Source organism: Netta rufina (genome assembly GCF_964035555.1).
Source record: "Netta rufina genome assembly, chromosome: 1".
Classification (NCBI taxonomy): Eukaryota; Metazoa; Chordata; class Aves; order Anseriformes; family Anatidae; genus Netta; species Netta rufina.
This window is the reverse complement of record NC_140123.1, coordinates 103826162-103850197: the sequence shown is the minus strand read 5'-3', so window position 1 is coordinate 103850197 and position 24036 is coordinate 103826162. Positions and strand designations below refer to the sequence as shown.

At 44.4% G+C, this 24036-nt stretch overlaps 1 protein-coding gene across 1 annotated transcript in view; it reads left to right on the top strand.

Moving 5' to 3' along the window:
* The window catches only part of TIAM1 (TIAM Rac1 associated GEF 1), an 84664-nt gene that overhangs the window by 46700 nt on the left and 13928 nt on the right, over nucleotides 1-24036 (top strand). Inside the window, exons 12-17 of the mRNA XM_084306541.1 lie at nucleotides 425-511; nucleotides 3528-3752; nucleotides 14180-14286; nucleotides 22187-22366; nucleotides 22792-22860; nucleotides 23193-23318. Coding sequence (XP_084162667.1) covers nucleotides 425-511; nucleotides 3528-3752; nucleotides 14180-14286; nucleotides 22187-22366; nucleotides 22792-22860; nucleotides 23193-23318 — 794 coding nt within the window. The remainder of the gene's footprint in view (nucleotides 1-424; nucleotides 512-3527; nucleotides 3753-14179; nucleotides 14287-22186; nucleotides 22367-22791; nucleotides 22861-23192; nucleotides 23319-24036) is intronic.

The window sequence follows — 24036 nt, the reverse complement described above, 5'->3', positions numbered from 1 at the left end:
GTACGAGTTACGGATGGCATGTCAGCCATAACTCCCAGTTTCCTGGCTGTTGTTGGTTTGGGTCACAAACCACAGCTCTGTGCAGCCTTTGTCTGCAAACAGCAAAGTTCTCGCGGTGACCTTTTGTGGCGAGAGAATTGGAAGCGTGTTCCAACATTTTGCAGCTGTGGTATACTCAAATAAAACTGTAAAGGATACGTGCAAGCTCAGAAATTCAATTCAGTTTTTTCTTACGGCCACTTTCACTTGTTAGCTTTCTATTTGTAAAGGTTGAAGGAAAGGGAGAAGGGAGGAATTCTCCACCACTTTGTCAGGAACAGTGCTCGCGACAGGCACGGCACAGCCTTAACTGTAGTGCGTGCAGTTGTTAGGTAATGCTGTATTGTTTGCTGCTGTCTAACCATGTCATTGGGGATCTCCCTAGGTTTCTCTCTGTCCTCCGTGGAAGAAGAAGGGATTCGTCGGCTGTATGTGAATGGTGTCAAAGAGACAGGCCTAGCTTTCAAGAAAGGTAAAAGACATTTTAAAGTTGCGTTTGGTATTGTTTGTTTAATCCTGGTGTACACCGTGAGCTTGTTGGGATGGAAGTTTTATAAACACACCAAAACAGGATCCCAGTCCAGAAAAGATCATGTTCTTTCGGCAAGAACCTGAGGTAATGCATATAGGGTTGTTCTGCTCTCGGAATTAGCTGTGCTCTATAGCCAAACTCTTTTAATTTTGAGTTGCTTTGCGTGTAGGAGGGTCAGCACCTCCCTTGCAGCTAGAAAGAAAAGCCAGGGCCCTCTCAAGACAGTGGCTGCAAGATAAACAGGTACAGTAGAAGCTCTCAGGTTACCCTCTGTGGCTGGGATTACTGCCTCTAGTTTTGCTCCCAGCATATTCAGAAAGCATGACAGCACTTGCGCCAGAAAGCAGCAGAGACAACTCGGCTGCCAGGCGAGTCATAGTGCAGAGAGGGGTACGGTTCTGTCATGCCTTACTCAAGCTGAAGCCAACCCTGATACTCCCATACCCATCCTGCTTTTCCCACTCGTCGCCCTCCCTCGTGTGCCAGCACTGCTGCTCCTGCAGCCACAGGAGGGGCTGGGCAGCTGAAATCTAACCAAATTTTAAGGAGTAATATGGAGAGCAGGAAAACGCTCGCCTCATCATTGTCCATTAGTACATGCAGAGTCCTGAAAAGCACCTGCAGAGTTTTCTTGGGAGTGGTTAAGTGGTAGTGCAGAGCTCACTCAGGAGCTTGCTGCTGTTGAAAGCTTTGGGGCCTGTTGTTCCCCAGACAGCTCCAGCCCCCTGCCTGGTGCTGGCTCTGGCTGAACCAATTCTGCTCACTGGGAAACTGCCGTCACTGTTTCCCTGACCCGCTAGCAAAGGGCGTGTTAGGGTGAGGGTGCAGGGTTCAGCAGGTCTTTATTTTGCTTTCAGGAGATGTTTGAATGAAAATTTAAATGAATGCATGAACACACACTGCCTCCTGTGGGGCTGTCATGCTAAAACACACTTTCAGTGATCCATTGCTCTTCATAACTGATATAAAAAGCCACTTCTGTAATAACAGGATTTGGCAGGATATTATGACAAGATACGCATAGTTAGCAGAGAGGAAAGCTCTTTCTCTCTTCCTTGCATTATTTACATTTATGTTTGCACTTGACTGCATTTCCTGCAGTAAATTTATCTGGAAGAGTTGCAGTATTTCCTTTTCAATCTTTTTAATTTTTTTTTTCCAAATGAAAAACTCTGAAATTTTATTTTCTCCTAATTATTTTTATGATTTATGCTTTTATCTTTTTCTGTTGGTCTGCATTAGCTAGGCCATTGCTAGAATTATACCGATGCCTGATTGTAGTGCGGTATAGATGATGCTTCATCCCAAATGATTCAGAAGAGGGATTACAATGAGTAAAATGGAGCCCTAGATGAGATGTTTATGGTTACAAGCATATTAATGTGCCGCTATTATGACATGGCATCACTGAGCAGAATAAATGAAATAATGCGAAATGCTCGACTTGCTTTGTTTTGTCCTCATTTTGAATATGATTTTATGGTCCATTTACTTCGTAGCCATTCTACTTATTTCATTTTATTCTTTCTGAATCTGCGCTCCGCACTACAGTTTCTGGGCACAATTACATGCGTTTAAGAGAGATCTCAATTTTCCTAAAGAGGGCTGGAGCTGTTTAGCCTCCATGTTTCTTTCTCAGATAAGGGTAGGTAATCTGTCCTGGAGGATTCAGCTGAGCAATTCTTGCAGCTCAGGCTCGTCAAACTGGGGCCTCTCCTCATCGCTGAAGGGTGCCAAGAGTCATCCTTTGCCCTGGTCTCCCAGCCAGAGCACTGCAAGGCAAGTTGCCTACAACAGCAGGTCACCTAGGGTAGGTTTGCCTGCAAGGAGCAGCTCTTCTGGCCCTGTAAATTCCAGCTTTCCACCGTGAAAATGCCAGGATGGTGACTAGGATGCCACAACGGTCCCTCTGGTGGCTGTTGCAGAGCATGCTTTTCAATCCTCTCTCTCTCTCTCGGGGAGATGCCTGCAGGGGCCCGCCAGCGATGAGTGCAGCCTCAACGACTGAGCTGAGTGACGGTGGAAGTTATTTGGGTTTAAAGCCTGTTCCATCTCACTGTTGTGATTTGGAGAGCAGGCTGAGGGGAAGGTCAGGTCTCCTGTGGGACCCGGAGGGCTGCTCGCTGTCTGTCGCATTGCTGCATCGCCCGGGGGCGAGCGGGACTCAGCTGCTTCCTCTGCGGATCCCCTTTTCCCTTGGGCACCAGGGCTATAAATAGCTCCTGAAATTGGATTGGAAAAGACCATCACTAACCTACCAACTGCTAAAATTTGCCTTTTGAAGCCCCATATGCTGGGATGTAATTCGGACAGGGCCAGAGAGGAGGTTGTCTGAATTCCGGCACGGGTTAAGTGGGAAATGTGCTCCCTCCTCCTAAGTGTATCAGTGGGTGATCACTTCAAATAAAAGCATACAGTTGTATGAGAAATTAAAAGCAAGAATCAACCCAATCCAGTAACACAGCTGACATAGTGATCCCAGGGGATTAGCTGGGCTGCCCATTGGGAGCCTCTGCTTCCCAATGAGAGGTACAGACCCAGCTCACAGTGCTTCATGCGGCTCCGTCTTTCCCCTGTGCTGTGTGCAGAGCCTGAGAAGTCTGGCTCTGTCCTTAAGCATCCATTTATTTATGAGGAATTTGTTTTGTATGATGGCTTGCTGCACAGCAGCTGTCCCCTTGCAGAGTGCTGTGAAGAAGGACAGGGTATGTGCCTGCTGGTACCTCCTGAGGGACTTCCTGGGCACCTCACTCTTATGGATACTGGAGTACCAGCCTGACAGCAGATCTTGCAGAAGTCCATCAAATTTCAATGTAATTTGCAGTCATAAATGTTTATTTTATGTCTAGACATAACACTGTCTGGCACCTTATAAATACCCAGCTGAGCTCCTTGATGTCTGTGGGTAACAGAAGCATTGCTGTGCAAGTCTTACCTGTTCCCTTCTGCGTTGCAGGCCTGAAAGCTGGTGATGAAATTGTGGAGATTAACAAAAAAGCTGCTGAAGATTTGGACTCAGCTTTGCTGAAAGATGTCCTTGTTCAGCCTTCACTGTGTCTTACTGTACGTACCTATCCTGAGATTGAGGAAGGGCAGAAATTAATGCAGCCACCACCACGTCGCTTGGAAAACCCATCTGACTTGAGTGACAGCACGCTGGTGTTCGCTGGGAGCAACCAAGGTACTGGGTTCAATGTCGAAATTACGAGGAGCAGAATTCACACTTAGGGTGTGCTGGTGTAGTCCCATTGATCTGGTACTTCTGTGATGAAAGTGAGAAGCATTGCAGTCTGAATGCGCTGCGTGGGTAATAAATGAGACCTCTGGAAGCTGTGAGGTATAGCTACAGTAGCAATGAAGGATTAATGTGTACATGGTTAGGCTGTGAAATATGTCATCACCGAATGCGTGTCGCGTTATCTAGCTGTGCCTCCAGCAAGTCACAGACCTGATGGCTCGCTCACTTCTGGGCTGCACAAAGAGGTGCCTTTAACTCCTGATTTGCCCCCAGGGTATGTGTTGGGCAGGGAAGAAAGAAGGGTTAAGCATTCACCCTCTCTGGGATCAGCCAGGAGCCCCGTGTGTTTGATGAGGCACATAAATAACTCACAGGGACAGTTCAAAACCCCTCAAGGTAGAGGCTGACATTACAGCCAAACCTAACTGGCCCCACAGCACACTGGGGGGGAAGAAGCCATTCCTGCCCTCCACGCTGGGATTTTCAGAGAACTGAACTGCAGAAAAATAAACTCTGGAAGAGGTGAATTGTTTGCTGCTAGTTTAGCTTCCCGAACCAGATGAGGACAAGTGTCAGTGCTGGGATAAGAGAAATGGCTGTGGGAGAGCAGGAACCACCTCTTTGGGCTCTAGCCATTATGTCTCTTAAGAGAGCAGTGGTGGGAATTGCACTGGGATAGCAGGAAAGCTCCTGCACTATGTCTCCTCATATTTGCCTGTTTGAAAAGAGAAGAGGATATTGTATGTTCCTGTTTTTTTTTTTTTTTTTTTTTTTAATAACTTAAAACTCAGAAAAAATGAATAGAATGGCCCAAAAGAAGCAGTTTCTAGATAAACAAAACTCTTCAGAATTGAGGTAAATTTTTTTCTTCCAGCCAAAAAGTAAATGTTTTCTGGATATGTCAAAATACTTACGATTTTCCCCAGAGTAAAGGTTTCATAAATGTCAAAATAATCGTTCTGACATCTGTGAAACGGTTTTGTTTTGGTCATTTGGAATAAAAACTGGAGCAGGAGGGGCTGTTCGTGCACTTCTCAGGGTTCAAGTCTACCTTTTCCCAGGACACGTGGGTCTGGTTGTTGCAGTCACCCAATGCAGGGACTCCTTGGTGGCTCTGGGTGCACACTTGAGCTAACCCAGCATCTGTGTAAGTGTGTTAGTATCATGCTGAGCAGGGGCAAACAATCCACAGTGAAAGGTTTTTTTGCTTGGACTCAGGACCAAGCTGACTCATCTCTGCCTGCGATGGGTCAGGTGGGTACAGCCTGCCTCTCAACATTTCTGGGTGCTGCTCTGTTCTGCTGAAAGTATTTACTGAAAGTGATCTAGCAAAAATGTCCTTGTTCTGGTAACAGGAACACATAGTGGGGATGGAGAAAAATGGACCCCAAGCCTGACTTCTAGGAGTGTGATACATTCATAGCAAGTGGTGTATCACAAACAAGAAGGCTTAAAATCAGCTTTTTGCAAATACCTCTGAGGCTCTTGATAAAAGCAGCCTCATGTAAGATGTGGAATAAACTCCCAGAAGCAGTTAAAATTAAACATTTTTTTGAAGGACATTCTTCATTTTTAATTTTCACTGAACTTTTCCAAGGTAGGCTTCTGTGCTGAAAAATCAACTCATTTAATTTAAACTCGTGTTGTAAACATTGATAGCTGGCCACAAGATGTCCCCATTTCCCATGTAACACCAATTCATCACGGACCCCATCCTTCTGTCTTTTCCTATGCTTTTCCTGTAAAATCCCTGCAGAGTACTCTTGCCCCTTGGAGCGTCTGCCCTGGGTGCAAAAAATTGGGATCTGAGACTTCCATATTTATGCAGCGTGGTGATTTCAAAGGCAGAGCAGTCACACTTCGTAACACAGGGCCTCAAGAGCTGGGCTCAATAAGCAGCTTCCCTGCCTCTGTCAGCGCTCTGCATCATTATTTTGAATATTTAGGTCACAGAGGGGACCTTTTCCTTGCTGAGAGGCAGTGCATGCTTTGCCAAGTGCATCTGCAGAGCCTGCAGAACCTCTTCATGCTGTCCAGTAACAGTGCTGTGGGTACCATGTGAAATGAAGACAGGACGTGGCGGGTGAACACATCTCAGCAAAACCAGCCCACCTGCCTCTGCTGCTTTGGAGGTCCTGCTTCCTTGGTGCTGCGCTCAGTTCAGGTCTGATCTGTGATCTTCTGGCAGTTTTTCCCAAGCCAGGTTTTTGTATTTATCCTAGCAGCGTGGAAGGTCTGCTTGTCATTCCATGTCCTGCAGAGAGCCTGTGCGCTGCCTGCTGCCCCAGAGTACCTGCATCTTCAGGAGCTCCCCAGGACTGGGGCTCAACTTCAGGGCTTCCTTCTCCGTTCAGGTTTCCCTTGGCACAGCTGTCCACCACTTGTGGTGTGCTGCAGCCAGGTCCTTTGGTTTCTCTTTCAGGAGACAGGTGGAAAGAAATTAGAGCAGTCCTGACATTTACTTTCCCTCAAAGTGCAGCAAATCAGGTGGCAATTGCCTTCATCGCTCCTCAAAGGGGTAGGAATGCTTGCTTAACCAAACGAAGCAGCGCAATAGCTCATCAGCAAATGTGCAGGTGTTTATGGCAGCTTCTGAAAGTGCCTGTAATTGCCATATGAAATATGCCTCTGAAGAGCGACATTAAGACAGTGTTTAAAGCTAAACAACGCCAATGCTCTAATTTGGAATGACTTACCCTGAGGTGGGAGTGAAAGCAACGATCTGCATCCAGCTTTGCGATTTGGAGGCAGGTGTTTTGATCTTCTCCATCAATTTCTCCCTACTTAGATTTTAATAGAACACAATGTTGTACCGAAGCCTTTGTTCTTCTGGCTTTGTGCTGTGCCAGTTTTTCTTTTACCCCAAACTGGATCCGTGTGAAATTTTAAAAAGGGGCACATGCTTTGATTTGGGGGGCCGTAACTGCATCGTAGGTTTTTGGTCTCCGCTCTGCAGCTCCTTGTAGAGAGCAGTCAAGTATGAAATACCCACTGACCCATTTATTTGTGTCCTTGTTGATTGCTGGCAGTTCGGCTGGCTAGGCAAATCAGCTCAGTTGTTTCTATTCTCCATGTATGTCTTATTTATAGCACACAGATTTTTTTCTTCAGTTCTGAACTGGTACAGCCTCTGTTTCAGCAGGGGAGTGAAGCATTACGGGGCCAGAGTGCCAGCAGGTATAAATCACCTATAGACCCATCCATTTTCCAGAACCTCATGGTCTGCTTGACCGATCTCGCTGATGTCCTGTCATCTTCTTCACTATTGCAATTCTTCATCTCCCGTGAAGTCAGCAAAGGGCAGAGTTCCTGTGTGAGGCATACCATATTGCATCCTTTCAATGGAAAATAGTCACTTTTTTTTAAAGTTGTTTTTAAGGAAGCTTTGGTCATGCCTTGTTACTCCGTGGGAGGTCTTCCATGAGCAAAGCCTGCACCGTGTTTCGGGGAGCTGACCTCGGTGAAGTGCCTGCCAGTGCGGTTGTTAAATACGGTGTGACGTACAGCTGCTTCATTTTCTACAGCTACCTTGTATACGGAGAGGTTTGGGCTACAGCCTGCGAATCGGCTCTCTGGCAGCTGGTACTTCTTTGTGTTATTTCTTAACAGGCTGTTCTGGAGATGACCTTGGATTTTAGGTCTCTAATTGATGTAAAAAAAAATCCATCTCGGATATGATGTATACTTTCCCCTAGGAATTTGCTCCGTGTCAGGCTTGCAGAGCCACGAGTTTTCTTCCTTTCATCTATTAATATTTTTCTTGGCTTTCAATCTTCTTTCCTAACACAGCCTGCATAAATCTGGTTGAGGAGGAGCAGCTCTGATTCCGTCTGGAGCCCCACAACCTGTTTTCCTTACTGCCTGAAGGGATCAGTGAGAGCTCTGTCCCCTTCCCATGACAAGTGCTTCATCTCCACAGCCTGCTCCACTCAGTCCAGGGAATGAGAGGTTGAAAGTTGGAAACACAGAGTCACATCTCCTCCAGATGATCGAAGCATAAAGGACATATTTTGGGAAAGGGAGTGGGGAGTATTATCCATATCTGTTTGTGGTCTCCCCCTAGTTCACTACCTTTTTGCAGTCCGGGGTAGAGTTTCTGAGGGTTAGGCTTTGTATACTCAGTATTTTGGAGACCTCTAGTGTGAGGGATAGCTCTGCAGTGATAATAAAGAGCCAAATAAATCATTGTGCTGAATGTAGCTAATAAAAAAAAAAAAAAAGTATTTCCCTGTTCTGAATGAGTATATTAATCTTCTAGACGTGAAGCAGCTCAGTGTTTTTAAGGGGTCTATTATTTTGTTGTTCAAAAAAAAGGGGAACTAGAGGCTAAAGTTAACTCGTGCTCTGAAGAATATGGCATAAAAACATGAAACAAACTCAAATTGCTCTTCAAGAATTGCTGCTGTTTCTCATTCCATCCTGGTCCTGTCACAGTTACCCTTAGGCTAAGTAATTTGGATTTCAGAACAAGCTGAGACTAACAGTAACCTTAATTTCTCCTGGGTTATTTTCCTGAGGCAGCAACTAATTTCATATCTTTTGTAGCATGTTCAAAAAATAATGTTATCTTTCAGTGCTTGATAACAATTCCAGCAGCGTTTACTGCAGCAGCCATTGAGGCTGTGGCATGTAATTAAGCAGAGATGTGCAGAACTGTTGTCACAAGATGAGCTTTTTAAAAGCAAAAGCTAATGGAAGTTACCTCAGCCAGAATTGTATTTGGAGGGCTAATCCCTGGCTTTTCTGAAGTTTACCTGAGCTGCTGTTGAAATGAGCGGTGTGGCTGTTGGCACGTTAGTTTTGGGATTGCAGCTTTGGGGTTTGGAATCTTCCCACGTTAGCTGCAGTAAGCATGCCCGCTTTATTAGCAGCGGGGCTTGTCATCTTCATCTTCTTGCTGTGTTGCCACTCCCTCTGCTGGCTTCGTGAACCATAGGCTGAAACTCGGTAAGTGTGGAAGGAATCTTCCACTTCTGCAATTGCAGTGCCCCTGGTTCCCAGGGTCCCTGAGCACTGCCTCGTTTTTTCTGACTGTGAATATTCCTGTTTATTCGAAACAGGCAACAAAGCGTGGTGCAGGTATTTATTTGACCAGGTTCCTGAACTGAGGAGGGAGAAAAGTGATTGATGCAGGGAAAGTTTCATCGAATCTGCATTTTCCCTAAAAAGAGTGATTGAACTGAATAACATTCAGCATAGATTTTTCTACGTTTGAGCAATTTATGATCTAATTGAAATGGAAAGGGAAGCAATAGCGCTCTGGCAGAAAGATAGGAGACTTACAGCTCTTGTTTCTATAGTTTTCCATAAAAGGCAGCTTTTCCCAGTTGTTCCTGTAGCATTCTTTGGTCACTCAGTTGACTGTCACTGGGGTAGCTGTAACACAGCTTTATGAATCCTTGGTGAGGCTATCAACTCTATGGGATTTCCCAAAGGGACAGAACACCCCAACGTTAAAAATGATGTTTCCTTCTTTTATGTTCCAGTGTTTCACAGCTAACCATAATTCTAAGAAGTCAGCCGTGAGCCCTGTGAAAGCACTTTGGCCGCTGAAACCTCCACAGCACTTCTTGCAGGAGCACAGATTCCAGAGCTTCTTGGCTGGGACTCTGAGTGGGTAGTCATGGGGTCACCCCTTATTTCCTGACAAAAGGAATTAAGGAATCACTGTATTTTTTCCTTCAGTACTGCTGAGTGTTACCAGTGGAAGGAGTACAGAGGAGGACCATGCACCTTTTGCAGGGAGCGGTCTCAGGCAGGCAGGGAAGGGCACGGGGCTGGGCTCTGCAGCCCCTGACACTTGCTGGCTGACTGCAGAGGTGACAGATCTCTTCCTCTGTCACTCTGGGCCACAGGCAGTGCCCCACAGAGTTGCCTCTCGTGGCAGTACTGGCTGAGAGCCCACGGTGGCTGGGCACGGGTCTGTGGCCTGGTCTGCTGGCTCTCTGCATCCCCTCCGCCACCTGGTTTGCTGGAGGACATTTTCGTCAAGGGACATAGGCCCCTCAGTTTGGTTAATTTCAGAAATACGATCTAGAAACATCCCATTCGGTGCTGTCTTGATGCTGCTTAAAGCAGCAGGTTAATTACAAGCTTAATTTCAGCAGTCCTCGTCGGGGCTCAAGGCTCTCCTCCCGTAGGAAAGGCCTGTGTGGCCCTGCGATGAACTAGGTTAGGGAAGCCAGCAGAAAGCAATAAATGAATAAATGGATATTCCCATTCATCTTATTGTCTGGCTGCACAGACAGCTGTGTCAGCATAACTTGGGAGCAAGGGGACAAGAGAAGAAAAATAAATAGGGCATGGCCAAGCTGGAAGAAATGCTTATGAAGCCATACCCTTGCTCACGAGGTGACTCCCTTTTTGACTTCAAAGTCCCCCTTTGTTTAAAGCAGGTACCTCGTGCTTTGAGCATGCATGGTACCGGTTTATCCTGAGATACTCTGCACCCCAGTTTTACCCCAACCTGAACATGGAAATGGGATCCCTTTGTGGCACAGTCCCAGTGGGGGAGCCAGTACAGTGCTGGGCTGGAGCCAGCGCTGCCCCACTGGGTGATCACCCAGCATTAGCTGCTTCCCCGTTGCCTTCCCAGTGCCTCACCCACGAGACATACAAGGTGTTGTGTAGGGAGCTGAGATGTGTAAAGCACCCTGCTCGAGAGATTGAGGCACCCTAGGAGTTACAAGCCAAAGGTTTCAGCCATCTCAGCCTGTTGTTGCTTCTGGCCCGCAGCACATAACATGCTGGCAGATGGCTGGCCTTGCTAACACCTCCCTGTTGCTCCCACTGAAGGGACTAAATTCGGTATTGCCAGTTCCACATATGCAGGAATAAAGCATCAAGATACAAATATTATGAACATGGAGGGTTTTCTGATTTGTATTCTGCTTCTTGTGTTAGTAGGATAAATGCTTCTGAGCTTTGCACCACAGCTGAGGAAGCTTGGCTAGGAATATTTATTTCCATTGCACTAAAAAAAAAATAAATCATCTGGCACCGAGAGCCAGGTTTTAAGAGCAGTACCAAATATTGTGGAATTCTCATTAAAATCTCAGGCGATAGCAGCCCTGCAAATGGGAAGCAGCAGCCATGGAAAATTGTAGCCAACTGTTGGTGTGCTCCTTAAGCTTTACGTGATTCTCCAGGCATTTAAGCCCCTGCACCTTTGCTCGGGTGATATAAGACTTCCTTTTATTTTGTTAGTTCTAGCCATAAGTTGAAGTTATTTAATGGGCATGAGTCATAATGTCATGGATATTGCACTGCCAAGGCAACCTGGGTGCTCCCGTGACCTCCACCTGTGCTCGTGGCCACATGGATTTGACCCCCTTTTCCTGCTACTTTTTGGATTTCCCTTTCCCATTCCTTAATGTAATTGAAGCCCACGTGTTATTGTCCCTAACAAATGGTAGCTGCTGGGCAGCACTCAGGTGCTACAGAAGGAAATGAGCGCATTCTCCTCGGAGCTCCTCGCAGAGCTAAATAAAGATTTGCAGGGCAAAAATAAAACAATGTAATGAACCTGACAGAAATGGGGCAGTAACTGGAAGGTATTAAAAGGCTGTTGCGGGAACGTGCAGCATTATTGAACCGATTGCCTGTGTTTTAACAACCAGCAGATAAAACTGCTGAAGTTGACGTTGGCTTTGGCAGCTTAAGACATTAGAAATACCCTAAACACATGCACTGTGTGACTGCTCATTAAGACGTAAGTGAAAGATTGCTGTCTACTGGGTAGAAGTGTTTATACTGCAGGAAACAGATTAAGTGGTGTTTTAATATACAGGAAAAGAAAAAGTGATAGCTTAAAAGCAAAACCCCAACCCCCCTAACAAACATTATTTGCCTTGGCTCGGGGATAAGAAACAGCTGTAGGATGTATTTCATACAACTTATAATGGAAAATTAATTGCAGTGAGCACGGACTGCCCAAACTGAATTATGACACATAGCACATTTTACTCTTGGTTTTTAATGGATAGCATAAGGGATTTAATAATTATTTTTTTTTTTACACATTAGTAGAAACACCCAAAAAATGACAGTCCAAGTTCGTAAAAGTATGGGCGAGACTCAGAAAATGTAACTTCTTACAGATAAAATACTTCTTTGAATAGATTTTGTTTTGCCAAACATTCCCTGCATGCACATCTTTTTAAAAGGTAAACCTCATCTTTTCAGAAGAGAATCATGTCTTCTGAAAGCTCAGTTATGAACTGCATTTTGTGTTCTTTTCGTTTTATTTGCTGTCCAATTTAGATCCATCCCAGTATGCAGAGTATTTTCTGAATTTATATCTGAATTTCTGAATTCCCGTTTCTCTGAATTTTCAGACCCATTAAAAGTGGAAGTCTTGTACAATCATGCCTTTTAAAATATATATTTATTTATTTAATTTATTTTATTTTTTGTAATGGTGGTTGGAAGCTTGTAAGAAACAAAAACCCCGGACCTGGATCACTGCCCTCAGTCTTGATGTAAAGAACCTTATCTAGGATGTGTTCTTGAGCCAACGTTATGTGTTAACATAAAAACTATGAAAGAAGATCAGTAGCTTTTCAACTGAGGCAAAGAGGCAGCAGAATTTAATCTCCTTATTCAATTAGGAAACATATTTCTTAAAGAGTATTGTTTCAATTTCATGAACCATATTTCAGAGCAGTACAAATATAAACAAATATAGTAGATGTGGTTAATGAGTTTCTTTTTTAAATCTGTACAGCAGCTTGCCATTTTAGCTGAATAAATAGACCATCCACGCTACTCCAGCCTTTTTGGCCAAATCACACCATGTTTAACTGCAATTTATCAGTGTAACAGATGTGTGTTATCTCACTGTGGCCTTTTTACTTCCAGCATTGCTATTTAGCCAAATGCTCCTTACAGACAAATTTACATGGCTTACCTAAATTGAAATGTCTAGTTGAAAATAGCAAGGAACGTGAGAGTCAGCATGGGACTAACATAGAAATGGTGCTGCATCTGATGTGCTAAATTACTGTTGTTCCTTGTAAAAAGTTCATGTCTCAGCCTAGGACCGAATTAGAGAGGATGGCTGCAGGACCAGTGGGCTCTGACAACAAGATAGTGTGCCATTGGGATGCTTCTGTTGATAAGGCTAGCAAAACAAAACAAAACAAGCCTGCAAAAAAACTCTGTTCTGTTACAGAAAAGAGTCAGTTTTCCACCAAAATGTTTAAATGTTACATGCTAGCAACAACCTCTCCAGACCAAAAAAAAAAAAAAAAAAAAAAAAAAGTAGGTTGCTTAGTCTTGGTTTCTGAAGAAGCAGGGATTTTCTGTCTTGCTGCATCCATTGAATTTTGATTATGTTTTTCTGCATTATGTGAAGAATAAACATAATGGCATAAAAAGCATAATCCCTGGTGGAACATTCACTGTCTTTTTCGTGTGGCAGGATGCACGCAGGGAGGGGTGACCATGAAAACACCCTTCCCAATCCACCCAAGCAGTGGTAATGATGAAAAACCTTTTCCTAATGGGGCTGGGGGGAGGAGGGAGGAAAGTTGAAAGGAATTAGCATCTGGACTCTGCTTCTGGAAAGTCTTTGCGCTGGCTTGAAGCTCAACCCAGGCATGCAGGAATTTCATAGCAGAGTTCATTTAATCAGTGTTCATTATGATTTGTGATAGTTAGAAGTTGAGTGTATGTGAAGTCTGCTTTCTGTGGAGGCAGGTTAAGGTACAGTAATACTGCTTCTTGTTATTTAAGTTAGAGAATGAGATCCTAGGAGGAAAAAAAAAAGTTACTTACAGAGCTCTGAGGTTGGGATTAGTTCTGTTCATCCCTTTGCCTCTTGCAGGTAATCCACCATTTATTTACAAAAAGTTGCAAGCAGTTATCTGTATCAAGAACGTAGTCTCCAGAAGGGTGTTAAGGCATAGGTGTACAACTTAAAATTGTTATGTTCAGCTTGCTCAGCGAAGGGCTGACCAAAGGCTTTCTCCTTGGCACTGCCCACTCATTCACTTCCTGGTATTTCCATTTAAAACCAGTCAAGTATAAAGGCAGGCAATTCCTTGCTAGCAAGGGACTTAAAAATAAATGCAAGAATTTCAGCATGGCATTTTAGCCTTATCTGGGAATCAGTATTTGTAATTTCCAACTAAATAGTGCTGTCTGGCCATAACCTGTTTATTTTTACACCTGTAGTTGAACGTAGAACGTGGTCCCTGTTCCAAAACAGGGCAGTCCTACCAGGTCAGTGAGTGCCTCAGGCATAAATTCAGCATCTACTTGTGTGCAGGATGAGGCCTGGCCATCCATGGGAACTCAATGTCTGCTGTCCACAGCTTTTTGAAATTTTGGAAATTCTGGTTGGCTTTTCACACACATCTCAATTTCAGCAGGGCACTCGCTTTGTGGTGACCCGGACAGCTCCGTTGAGACGGCTCCAGAGGAGGCAGAAGCGCAAGACTTGGAATCATCTGATGAGGCCGATAAGATGAGCAAGGTGAGAAATTTTCATTTTCACATGCCAAGGAGTGAAAGCACACCGAGCTCCCAGCTGATGTGCCGACTCCCCAGCTGCACCTGATTAGAACATCTTTCCTTGGGAAAATGTGGATCTTACTTTTAAGGTGTTTACAGATGATACTGAATATAACGTTACATCTTCGATTGTGGCACATCACCATCAGGACTTGTACCCTTCTACTGGGGATGGTTTGTATCTTCACTATCTTGTGACAATATTCCCACATATTTTCTAAATGGGATGGTTTATCATCTCCAGAGCAGGGCAGCTGAACCAGAAAATCAGACGGATTATTATTATTTCTTATTCTCTCTTGATTTCTAGGCATGGGAGGAATGTAAGTTAAACACTATTTCCTTAAATCAATAGCATAGTGCATATGCTAGTTTTTAAATGCAAACTAATTATAGCCAATCTACCTTAAATTGAAGCAATACTCTCCAATTATAGCTAAGAGGTTGTGCAAATGGATTGCTAATTGCTATCTATTAAGGGGTGGGTTTCACAGCAGTTGGTAGTTTGCTCTAGGCTGGTGTTGGGGAGTTTCACACAACGTTATCTGCGATGATTAGTGGCTTTTGAGGCAGAATCAAGTGAGATTATTTTAAAGGCACTGATTGTTTGTATGTATTTCATGCATAAGTGATGGTGAGATTTTTCCAGCTAATTTTCCACAGAATTCCTGATCTAATGAGTATGAGATCTCACTCAGTTTTTGTTTGTGTGCAGGTGTGGTTTTTCCTAGCTCTTGTTTTAGCTAAAATATGTTATAGTGAGCCCTGTACTCTTTTACTTACTCATTGTAGGAAAAGGAAAAGACCCTGGCCTCTTGTTTCCTGACCTCTGATGTCATGCTAGCCTGTAGTTTTGTCTCTGATAGCCAGGGAGTGGAAGTCAGATAACAGAAAACATTCCTGTGCACGAAATATATGCAGAGGTTGCATGTGGAGAAAGGGATTATTCTTATGTTTTGCTTCCAGGTTTTACTGCAGAACTTTTTCTTGTAAGTACAGAGAATTTATTCTCGAGTAAGTGGAAGGGGTTGTTGACACTTCTCTATTTTTAACTGTAAGGGTGTGGGATTTTCACGTGCTCTGAAAAGACTCTCTTCTGTTGAGCATGGAGGCTGGGGAAGAGCACTGAGTATAACACACAGCAACTTGGGGAATAAATGTGCATGCTGTGTTTTCTTTTATTTCTGAACTGTGCCAGGCTGGGGGGCTCCATATTGCATCTTGCCTCCTTGATCCTCGGAGCTGTAATTGCCTAAAGCGAGACCTAAGGATTACATGATTAGCCTTGCGGCTCAGCAGATTTAGTTAAACTGAGAAATGTGCATTAGCAGCTCTAATACTTAATATTCATGCAATGGAAGAGTAACTCCATACTCCAACGAGCTTTACCTTCCAATGAGAGGAAAATCTGTCTTTCTGTAAATAAAAAGGTTTGTGCGTATTTTGTTTTACAATTCAGAAGGGTATTTTGTGTTGTTTATGTGATATTTACTTCCCATGGAGAAATACTCTGTATTACATAGGCTTTCTTTCTGATTTTTCATGAACTAAAGCTATAGAAATTCCCGAATTATTTTGCTAAGCCTATTGAGAAATCTAGTAAATGGTAAAGGACGATAGTAGAGAGCACTATTGGTGCTTCAAATACTAATTTTTAAATACAGCATCAATACGGAGAAACAAACGAACAAAAGAAAGGGCACCTAACTGAAAAAAGCTAAATGCATGGGAGGATTTTCCTGGTCCTTTTGCTTTCTGTGTGCTTGGGAAAGCTGATCTGCCTGGGGAGTGAGGAGTCTGCAGGGCATTTTGCTCCGTGGAAAATCACCTCCTGGCTGGTACTATGAGGACAACGGCAAAGGTGTTTTCCTGTTCATGCACTGCTGCACCTTTCCATGCTCGTGGGATTATGGAGCAGATTAAGTTGATGTCCTCAGTGCTGTTTTACACGGGTTATTTTTGTACACGGGAAGTGAAACGCTGCCCTCAAGTCACCAGAAGGGACATGCTCCTTGTATCACCATTTCCACCACAACTTCCAGTCTTCCTCGGATGCCGAAGAGGACTTTCTGATTGTTCCACGTGTTTATTTACTGGCCATCTTGGCAAAAGCTGAGCAGGAGCACTCTTACCCACTCACCGCTGGGCAGCAGAGGAAATCCAGTTGAGCTATGCTGGAGCCTCCCAGCTAGATGCAGAGTTCCCCATCTTTCAGTGCAGATGCAGCGTTAGCAGCTAAAAATCAGAAAACAGTGTTTGGGTTGTGCAATAGCATGATTCAGGGACAGGGCTTAATCCTGCAAAGATCATCACTGCGTGGCAGCCTGCTGATGTCCGCAGCGTGCTGCTGAGGAGGAGAGCTCCCAGCTCCTCCAAGGAAATTTCCCAGCTCGCCAGCCAGCAACGTGAGTCTAGATGAGAGTTAATAATTGATGGGAAAAGGAGAGGAACGTAGCGCTGCGGCTGTCCTTCATGCGTTCTTGTAGCACACGCTGGGTAGGCTTGTTATGAAGGTAAGCTACGTGAAATCCTACCAAAAGCTGGACTTGGATCCCTTCTACCTGTAGCTTTGTCATGTAGGTGATATGTAGATGGGTAATACAGGAGGTACTTCAGTGTGGCTCATCTCCTCCTCCTCCCTTCCAGCTGTCTCTTTCCTTTCCCCTAGCTCAGCATGTGTGCATGTGGGTGTGTGTTTGCTTAGTAGTGGTGCATTTGTGTCATAATCTGCAAAAGCCTCCAAGCTGTCGATGGTGGTTGTGGATTTGGAGGGTATACCACTTAGCTTTGAGGATTCCCCCCTTTTATTCCCCCCTTTTCTGGAAATCATATCTTCTGTGTATCCTAAAGACCTGATAACACAGAAATTACTTCTGCTTCGATATCCTCAAAGGAACCATTATAATAACAAGCAAAAATAAGATTACTGTAAAGTGGTTTAAAATACTAGAATCCAATTTCCAAGGTGGGTTGAGGCATTCGCAGCGCAGTGGCATGGGGCAGCTGTTTTTCTCTGAACTTCCTTCCTGTCTAATTTCATGATGCCGTTCCTGAATTAGCCAGCACTCTTATGTGTGGGACCTCTTGGTTGAAATCTTCGTAAACACTAGCAAGCATGTGTGCTTTCTGGGTGCAACTTTTTTGTTCCTGTAGGCGCTGCAGCTGAATTGTACACCCAGTTGCTTCTTCTCTGGGATGGGCTCCACACTTTCTCTCTCTCCATTTCATGTGGGAGCCAGCACTGAAGAGGAGAAGAGAGCTGGGAGAGAATAATGGGGGAGAGTAATTTCTTGAACAGTTACTTGCCTGTGTGGTGACCTGTTTTGGCCTTTTAAATATTTTAGAATAAATTGAGGTTTAAAGGAGGTATGCTAAAAAGTGAGCATATGTGTAAGCACTTAGTGCTGCAGGTTGCCAAGAGCTGAGCTGCATGCTGTGTTACATCACAAGAGGAGTCCTTGTGGATATGTATTTTTTTCCTATAATGGTCCTTTGATAGGGATGCTTTCAAAAATCAAAACCCAAATACCACCTGTAATCAGTTGCAATGCTGCAGGACACTCATTCCTTCTTGCTTTTAATTTGGGGCATCTGCCTCTTGAAAGTGAAGCTATTTACCCCTGCAGCGCTCCTACTTTGGGGAGCGTGCTGTACGGGTGTGTGTGTGCACACTCATACCAGTTAGAGGTATTATTTTGGAAGAAAATAGGTCGTCTTCTCTGTGCACCGTTATCGAAGACCAGAATTAAGCCTCAGAAACCTTCAGTGTGCTGCAATAGACGTGAAAGGATTAAAATGGGGATTTGAGGGGTAGGTTTTCCAGTGGCATAACTGGCTTTTTAAAGTTCTTTTAATTCTCTGCCTCTGTCCCTTCAGATGTTTAATATTCTTAGGCAGCGCAGTTCGTAGCCAATCGGCTCATGCTCAGCCACAGGCAAGAGACATTTATATTCTGGGGCTGCCTTCGCCTCCCCTTTGCTGCATTTCAGCCTTCCTGCTGAAGTTTCCCCTCTACGCGACGCTACGAAAAGCAGCGTTAAATCTTCAGCTGCAGCTCCTGGCCGGCTTTTAATTCCAGCTGATGCGGTGAGTGAAGGAGGCCCATGGCAAGTGACACAGGAGGAGGAGGAGAGGCTCTGCCTGGTTGAATATAGTCGCTGCCCTTCCTCATTAAAACGCGCCTGTCCTCTGCGCCGCGGCGCGAGGAAGCGGCGCGGGAGCTCTCCCGGGAGCGGGGAGGCATTTCGGATCAGCCCAATATGCGGCGAGCTGGGATTGTTCTCACAGCCGAGCCTGGAGGGGCGGAGTGAGGGCTCCCCCAGTATATGCTGCCTGCCTTCCCGGCCATGTCGGCGCCGTGGCGAGGTAACCGTAAAGTCAAGAGCGAAGGCGCTGTGCGAGCCGGCGACTCCTTGTACCGCATGCTGTACTTGGTGAGCAGAGCTGCCGCGCGGCGTGACTGGGAGAAGTAATTAGCAGCTAACGGGAGTTCCCATGCTGTCTTAATTGTAGGGCTGTGGGTTCGAGGCTGAGCTGTGATGCACGGCCCCTGTAGAGGCTTTTTGTTATTGTGCAATGTCATTAGCGGCCCTGCTAGTGCCTGAAAAGTTGCAGTTTGCCTGAAAAGATGCAGTTTGCCTGAGTTTTGGCTGGGAGGTCAATGGCTTCGAGTCTGCTGCCTGTTGCGGAGCAGAGGTGTTGCATGCAGTTCAAGAGGGTGTTTATTCTGTCTGATGCCCAGGCACCCATATCTTTTGGTAAGGGGAATGCAAAAGGGAAATCGGAGACCACCCTCACAACTACAGGGCTGGCAGCCAAACCTCCTGTCTGTGGGCACTGTTAACACAATTAATTGGTGATTTTCAGGACCTGCTTCCCCTGCATGCAAAGGGTGTGAGATGAGCTCCTCTGCTGAGCCCCCTGCAGAGGAAGGGTTAATGTACCGGCAGGGTAAACTTCACCCTACAGCCCAGTTGTGCAAGGACTCTGGCTTGTTTTAAGGTTGCTGGATGGGACTGCTGGCAGAATCAAGTGTGAGGCTGTAATTGTGGAGAAATCCCACTTCGGTAGTGGCTGGCAAGCTGAGCTGGTGCTAGGAGATAAAGGGATGTGCTTCTGTTCCAGGCCTTCCCTGTTGTATCCACTTCCTTAGGGAAATGGGGACAGAGGTGCTTTTGTTCGTGCTGTTTGGGAGTTTGAAGCAAGCAGCTCTGTTCTGACCCTCACTGGGTGTGACACACACCTGCTTCCTGTCTAGCAATTGATTTTTAAGTAAATACGAGGTAGAAAGGATCATGTTTGGGCATGAAACAGTTTGTTCAGTGAACAAGCAAGAGAGCAGGTTCGTAAATGTGCTTGAGCCTTTCCATTTTTCATCCACCTGGAGAGCACAGGATGAATGATGCTTGGGAAACGCACAAAGATGCGGGGCATGGGAGTGGCAAGGCAGAAGCCAGAGCTGGAGCTGGCTGTGGGAGAAGCCAGCGAGCATTTTGTGGAGTGTGCACTTGTGGAGATAAGGCATTTAAAAGTCCTCTGGACTTCCTTTTTGGCCTATGGGTGTAGCTGTTCCCTCTAGGGCAGAGTCAGTGTCTGTGTGACAGTTATCCAATTTTCAGCCACTTGTTAGTGTTCGGCTGATGTTTCACGGTGTAAGTGGATTTGCACTCCCTCTCTCTGGGTGACCCATCTTTCCCAGCAGCTTACTGCAAAAGCATGATGGTGAGCTGTCTGCAGGGCATCAAGCACAAACTGCTTCAAGCACTTCATTTATTTTTGGAGTTTGATTCCTTACCATGTTTTTTACATCGGAACTATTTTGAGTTGTACGCGTGGCTCTCAAAATGAAGTGCCACTGGGTAAGGCTTCCTCATGTATTTTTTTCAAGAGGTATTCTTAACAAAGCTAAATGTTTCTGAGGAAAACCTGGCCTATTGTGGGTTTCTGCAGGCTTACATTAGCAGCTATTAACTGTCAGTTCTTCATCCCTTTCCAGCAGAGCAGGTAGCTCAGGCAGGCTTTTTCGGCTGCACTGAAGCCGGGCGTTAACCCACTGTGCTTTTTGGATTTGGAGCTGTTGAGATCAAGGTGACACATGTTGAAATCTAATGCAAACTGAACCTAAAGGCTTGGGTGTGCTTTGTACTTAAGCGTCCAGCAAGCATAGGTGGAACCTCAATGAGAAATAAAAGGAGGTACTTTGACTAATAAATCCAATGACGTGTTCCATTACCAGAGCTGAATTAGTTAAAAAATGGATTGGTTCAACTCCCCCTCCTTTTTTTTTTCCCACTTTTCCTTTCTTCTTGATACGAGCTTAAGTCTAAGACTCTGAAGATAAATACTTTTCCTTTAGGAAACTGTGTCCAGGAGGCATTTTTGTGTAGACAGCTACAATTAGTTCACTGTTTCCAGTTGTGTCCCGGAGAAAATTATCCTTTGCAGAACAAGACACCTTGCAGTGGTAAATGTGGGTGAGCATTTACAGCCATAAGGTACCTTTAGGAAAAGGAACTCTATTCTGGAGGGAAATCCCTTACTTGCCACTCAAATGGTTAATGTTCCTCTCAGGATTCATGGCTGTGTAGCCTTGTAGGTGAATTTAGATGAAAACGTGTGTGAGCAGGCTCTGCAGCCCAACAAATGTGGAGCATTTTTGGCATGTGCTCATCAGAAGATGTGGGGTGGTTCAGACTCCTGATGCTGTTGCTGCTACTGCCTGGTGGAAGTCATCTCCCAGGGGGCAGGGCTGGGTCCCCAAAAAGTAAGGTGATGGTATGCTTGTTTCTTCTCTCTCTCTCTTTTTTTTTTTTTTTCCTCTTTCTTCCCAACTTGTCCCCATTTTTGCCCTCTCTGCCCCTGTATCCTCTGAAAATGATAATTTGGGGTAAGTTCAGGAAGTTCTAGCGTGGACTGGAGGGATATAGAGGCACTGCTGGAAGTCTGTAAATCTGGATTAAGATACTGTGGCAGGATTAAGGTTAGAGAGGCGTGATCAAGTAAAGCAGCTCCTTTCCCTCCCGTGCCCTCCTCAGGTCTTGGGGAGGGAAGGAGATAGGGCACGCTGCAGCCTTAGCAACCCTAGAAGCCTGGGGCTGTCGTCATTGACACCGGAGACTGTGCCTGCTCCAAACTTCTCAGTGAAATGAAAGATGCAAGTAGGAGATCTGACTAGAGGAGGTGAAGAGAGGATAATTCTCTTTATATAGAGTCAGATGATTAAACATTAAAGAAACTAGCTAGATGTAGCAGCTCTGGGGAAAAAAAGGAAAAAAGAAAATGGCTTACAGGGAGGAATTTCACCCTGCAAGGGGTATTTCCAGATCAGAACAAAAATACAGCTACTTTCCCAAAGAGCTTGCATTTCAAGCCTTAGGCTTTGGTTACCCTGATGGCTCTGCTTCCCCTAAAACAGCTGAAAGGGTTTCTATCTCTGCATTGTCTCCGTGGCTGTACTGACACAGCCATTCATTCACAGGACTGCTGCAGAGTAGATTAGGGAACTGCAGAGGGCTGGAGGGTTTTGTTTTCACAGTCATTTTTAGTTCTCAATTCTTGGGCCCATTTGTTTGTTTCAATTGCAAGTGCTGGACAAGCCTATTAAAGTTTGTGCTTATCTGAAACCGGGAATGTTACTGAACAGCACTTCAGCTAACTCGGATTGTGCATTTTTTTCCCTTATCCTGGGTTGCTAAAAGATAAAGTAGACAGATGTATGAAATGAAGTCTACACTTCTGGACTTCAGTGACTATTAAAAAGCCTCCAAGCTGCAACTGTGTAATTGCAAAGGCTTCTCAGCTCTGTTGTTCCTCTAGCTCTTGGCTAAGATATTACCTCTAGCCTTTCCTCTTTCTTTTTAAAGAGTACAGAACAGGTTGCTGCTTTCTGTCGCAGTCTTCATGAAATGAACCCTTCTGACTCAAGTGCTCATCCTCAGGAATTCACAGGACCCCAGCTGGCCACCATGAGACAGCTCACAGACGCGGATAAGCTGCGAAAGGTTATCTGTGAACTTCTGGAAACAGAGCGCACCTATGTCAAAGTAAGGGATCTCAGTGTGTCGGTTCAGTCTGCTAATATTGCTTCTGGGAAATTTTGTTAGTCTCTTTTCTGCTTCAAATCCGTGCATGTATCTCTTGTCAATTTACGTGCAATGCTATAATCTGTCACTAGAATAATAACTTAAACAAATCTCTGAAATAAGTAGGCATTCAGAATTCATTCAGTCATTTTGAAATAACTTTGTTTGATATGCAGAAGAACAACATTCCATGTGATCCATGATTTTGTGGGTAACTATGTAGATGTTTCCTTTTACACAGTTGTAAATTCTGTGAAATTTGACTCTTGTTTTATGTGTGCGGAGGAAACATGCGTAGGCTTGGAAAACTGTGGTCTTAGCCACTTCAATATATATTCAGAAGCAGTTCAAGAAACCAACATGGGAATCTTTTTCTGAATTTTTAGGACTTGAACTGTCTGATGGAGAGATATCTGAAGCCTCTACAGAAAGAAACGTTCCTCACACCAGATGAGGTATGCTAACTGTTCCTTACCTTTTTGCTAGATAGCTTACATGCACACAGTACTCCACTTCCCTAGAGTTGGCTTGCTAGTCCCAGTGAGGTCTACAGAGAAATTTAGAATTCAATTTCTTCTAAAACAGCTGATTGAGCAGCACCTTTATGCCGTGCTTTTATTTTAACACGTTATACAATAATGGATAGTTAGTGTTTTTCATCCCTGACATCACACATCCATGTGTAACTGGACTGAGAATTACTGAAGTTCTAAAAAAGATGATTTACCTGCAAAGTGACCTTAACAGTGATACTTTGAGCATGCTGTTTTTTTTTCTCTCTTATTAGCTGGATGTTCTCTTTGGGAATCTGACTGAAATGGTAGCATTCCAGGTAGAATTCCTGAAAACTCTTGAAGATGGAGTAAGGCTGGTTCCAGACCTGGAAAAGCTTGAGAAAGTTGAGCAATTTAAGGTAATCATTATTTACATTCAGAGTAGACTTACATTTTGATGTTGTACATAATGATGAAATATCCCAGAAGCTGTCCTCTGACATGCTTCATTATACTTGTCTTGGCTACTGTCAGTCTGCATGTGAAAACTTATATGTACTTACACTCGAGACTAATTGTGAGCTATTACTGAGACCATTTGAAGATCTGTGATTGATTGTACTTCATGTTACATTGAACTGTATGGAGCACTAGGAATATGTCATGCCATGTGCTTCGGGATGCTATTCTCGCCCTTCTGTGAGATTTCTTGTCTCGAGCTGTAAGGAGAATCTAGAAATGGAATATTACATAAAATCTTTGTTCTGACAAGCCTAATGCAGTAGTTCAGAAACCCATTAGGGCTATGATTCAGAACATAAATTGAGTTCTGCATCTAGTTTTTTGTGCATAACAGAACTATATAGCAAGTACTTCTGGGTATCAGCACCTGTATATGAAATGTAGAAGTGTAAACTAAAGGCCTATATACTGCATTAAAAATATATACGTATATTTTTTCTCCTATATATATATATATATTTTTTTTCCAATTCAGCTTTTAAATACTTAAAGGGGCCTTATAAAAAAGATGGAGAGCAACTTTTTGCTCAGTCAGATAATGACAGGACAAGGGGGAATGTTTTTAAACTAAAAGAGGGAAGGAGGAAATTCTTCATTCAGAGGGTGATGAGGCAC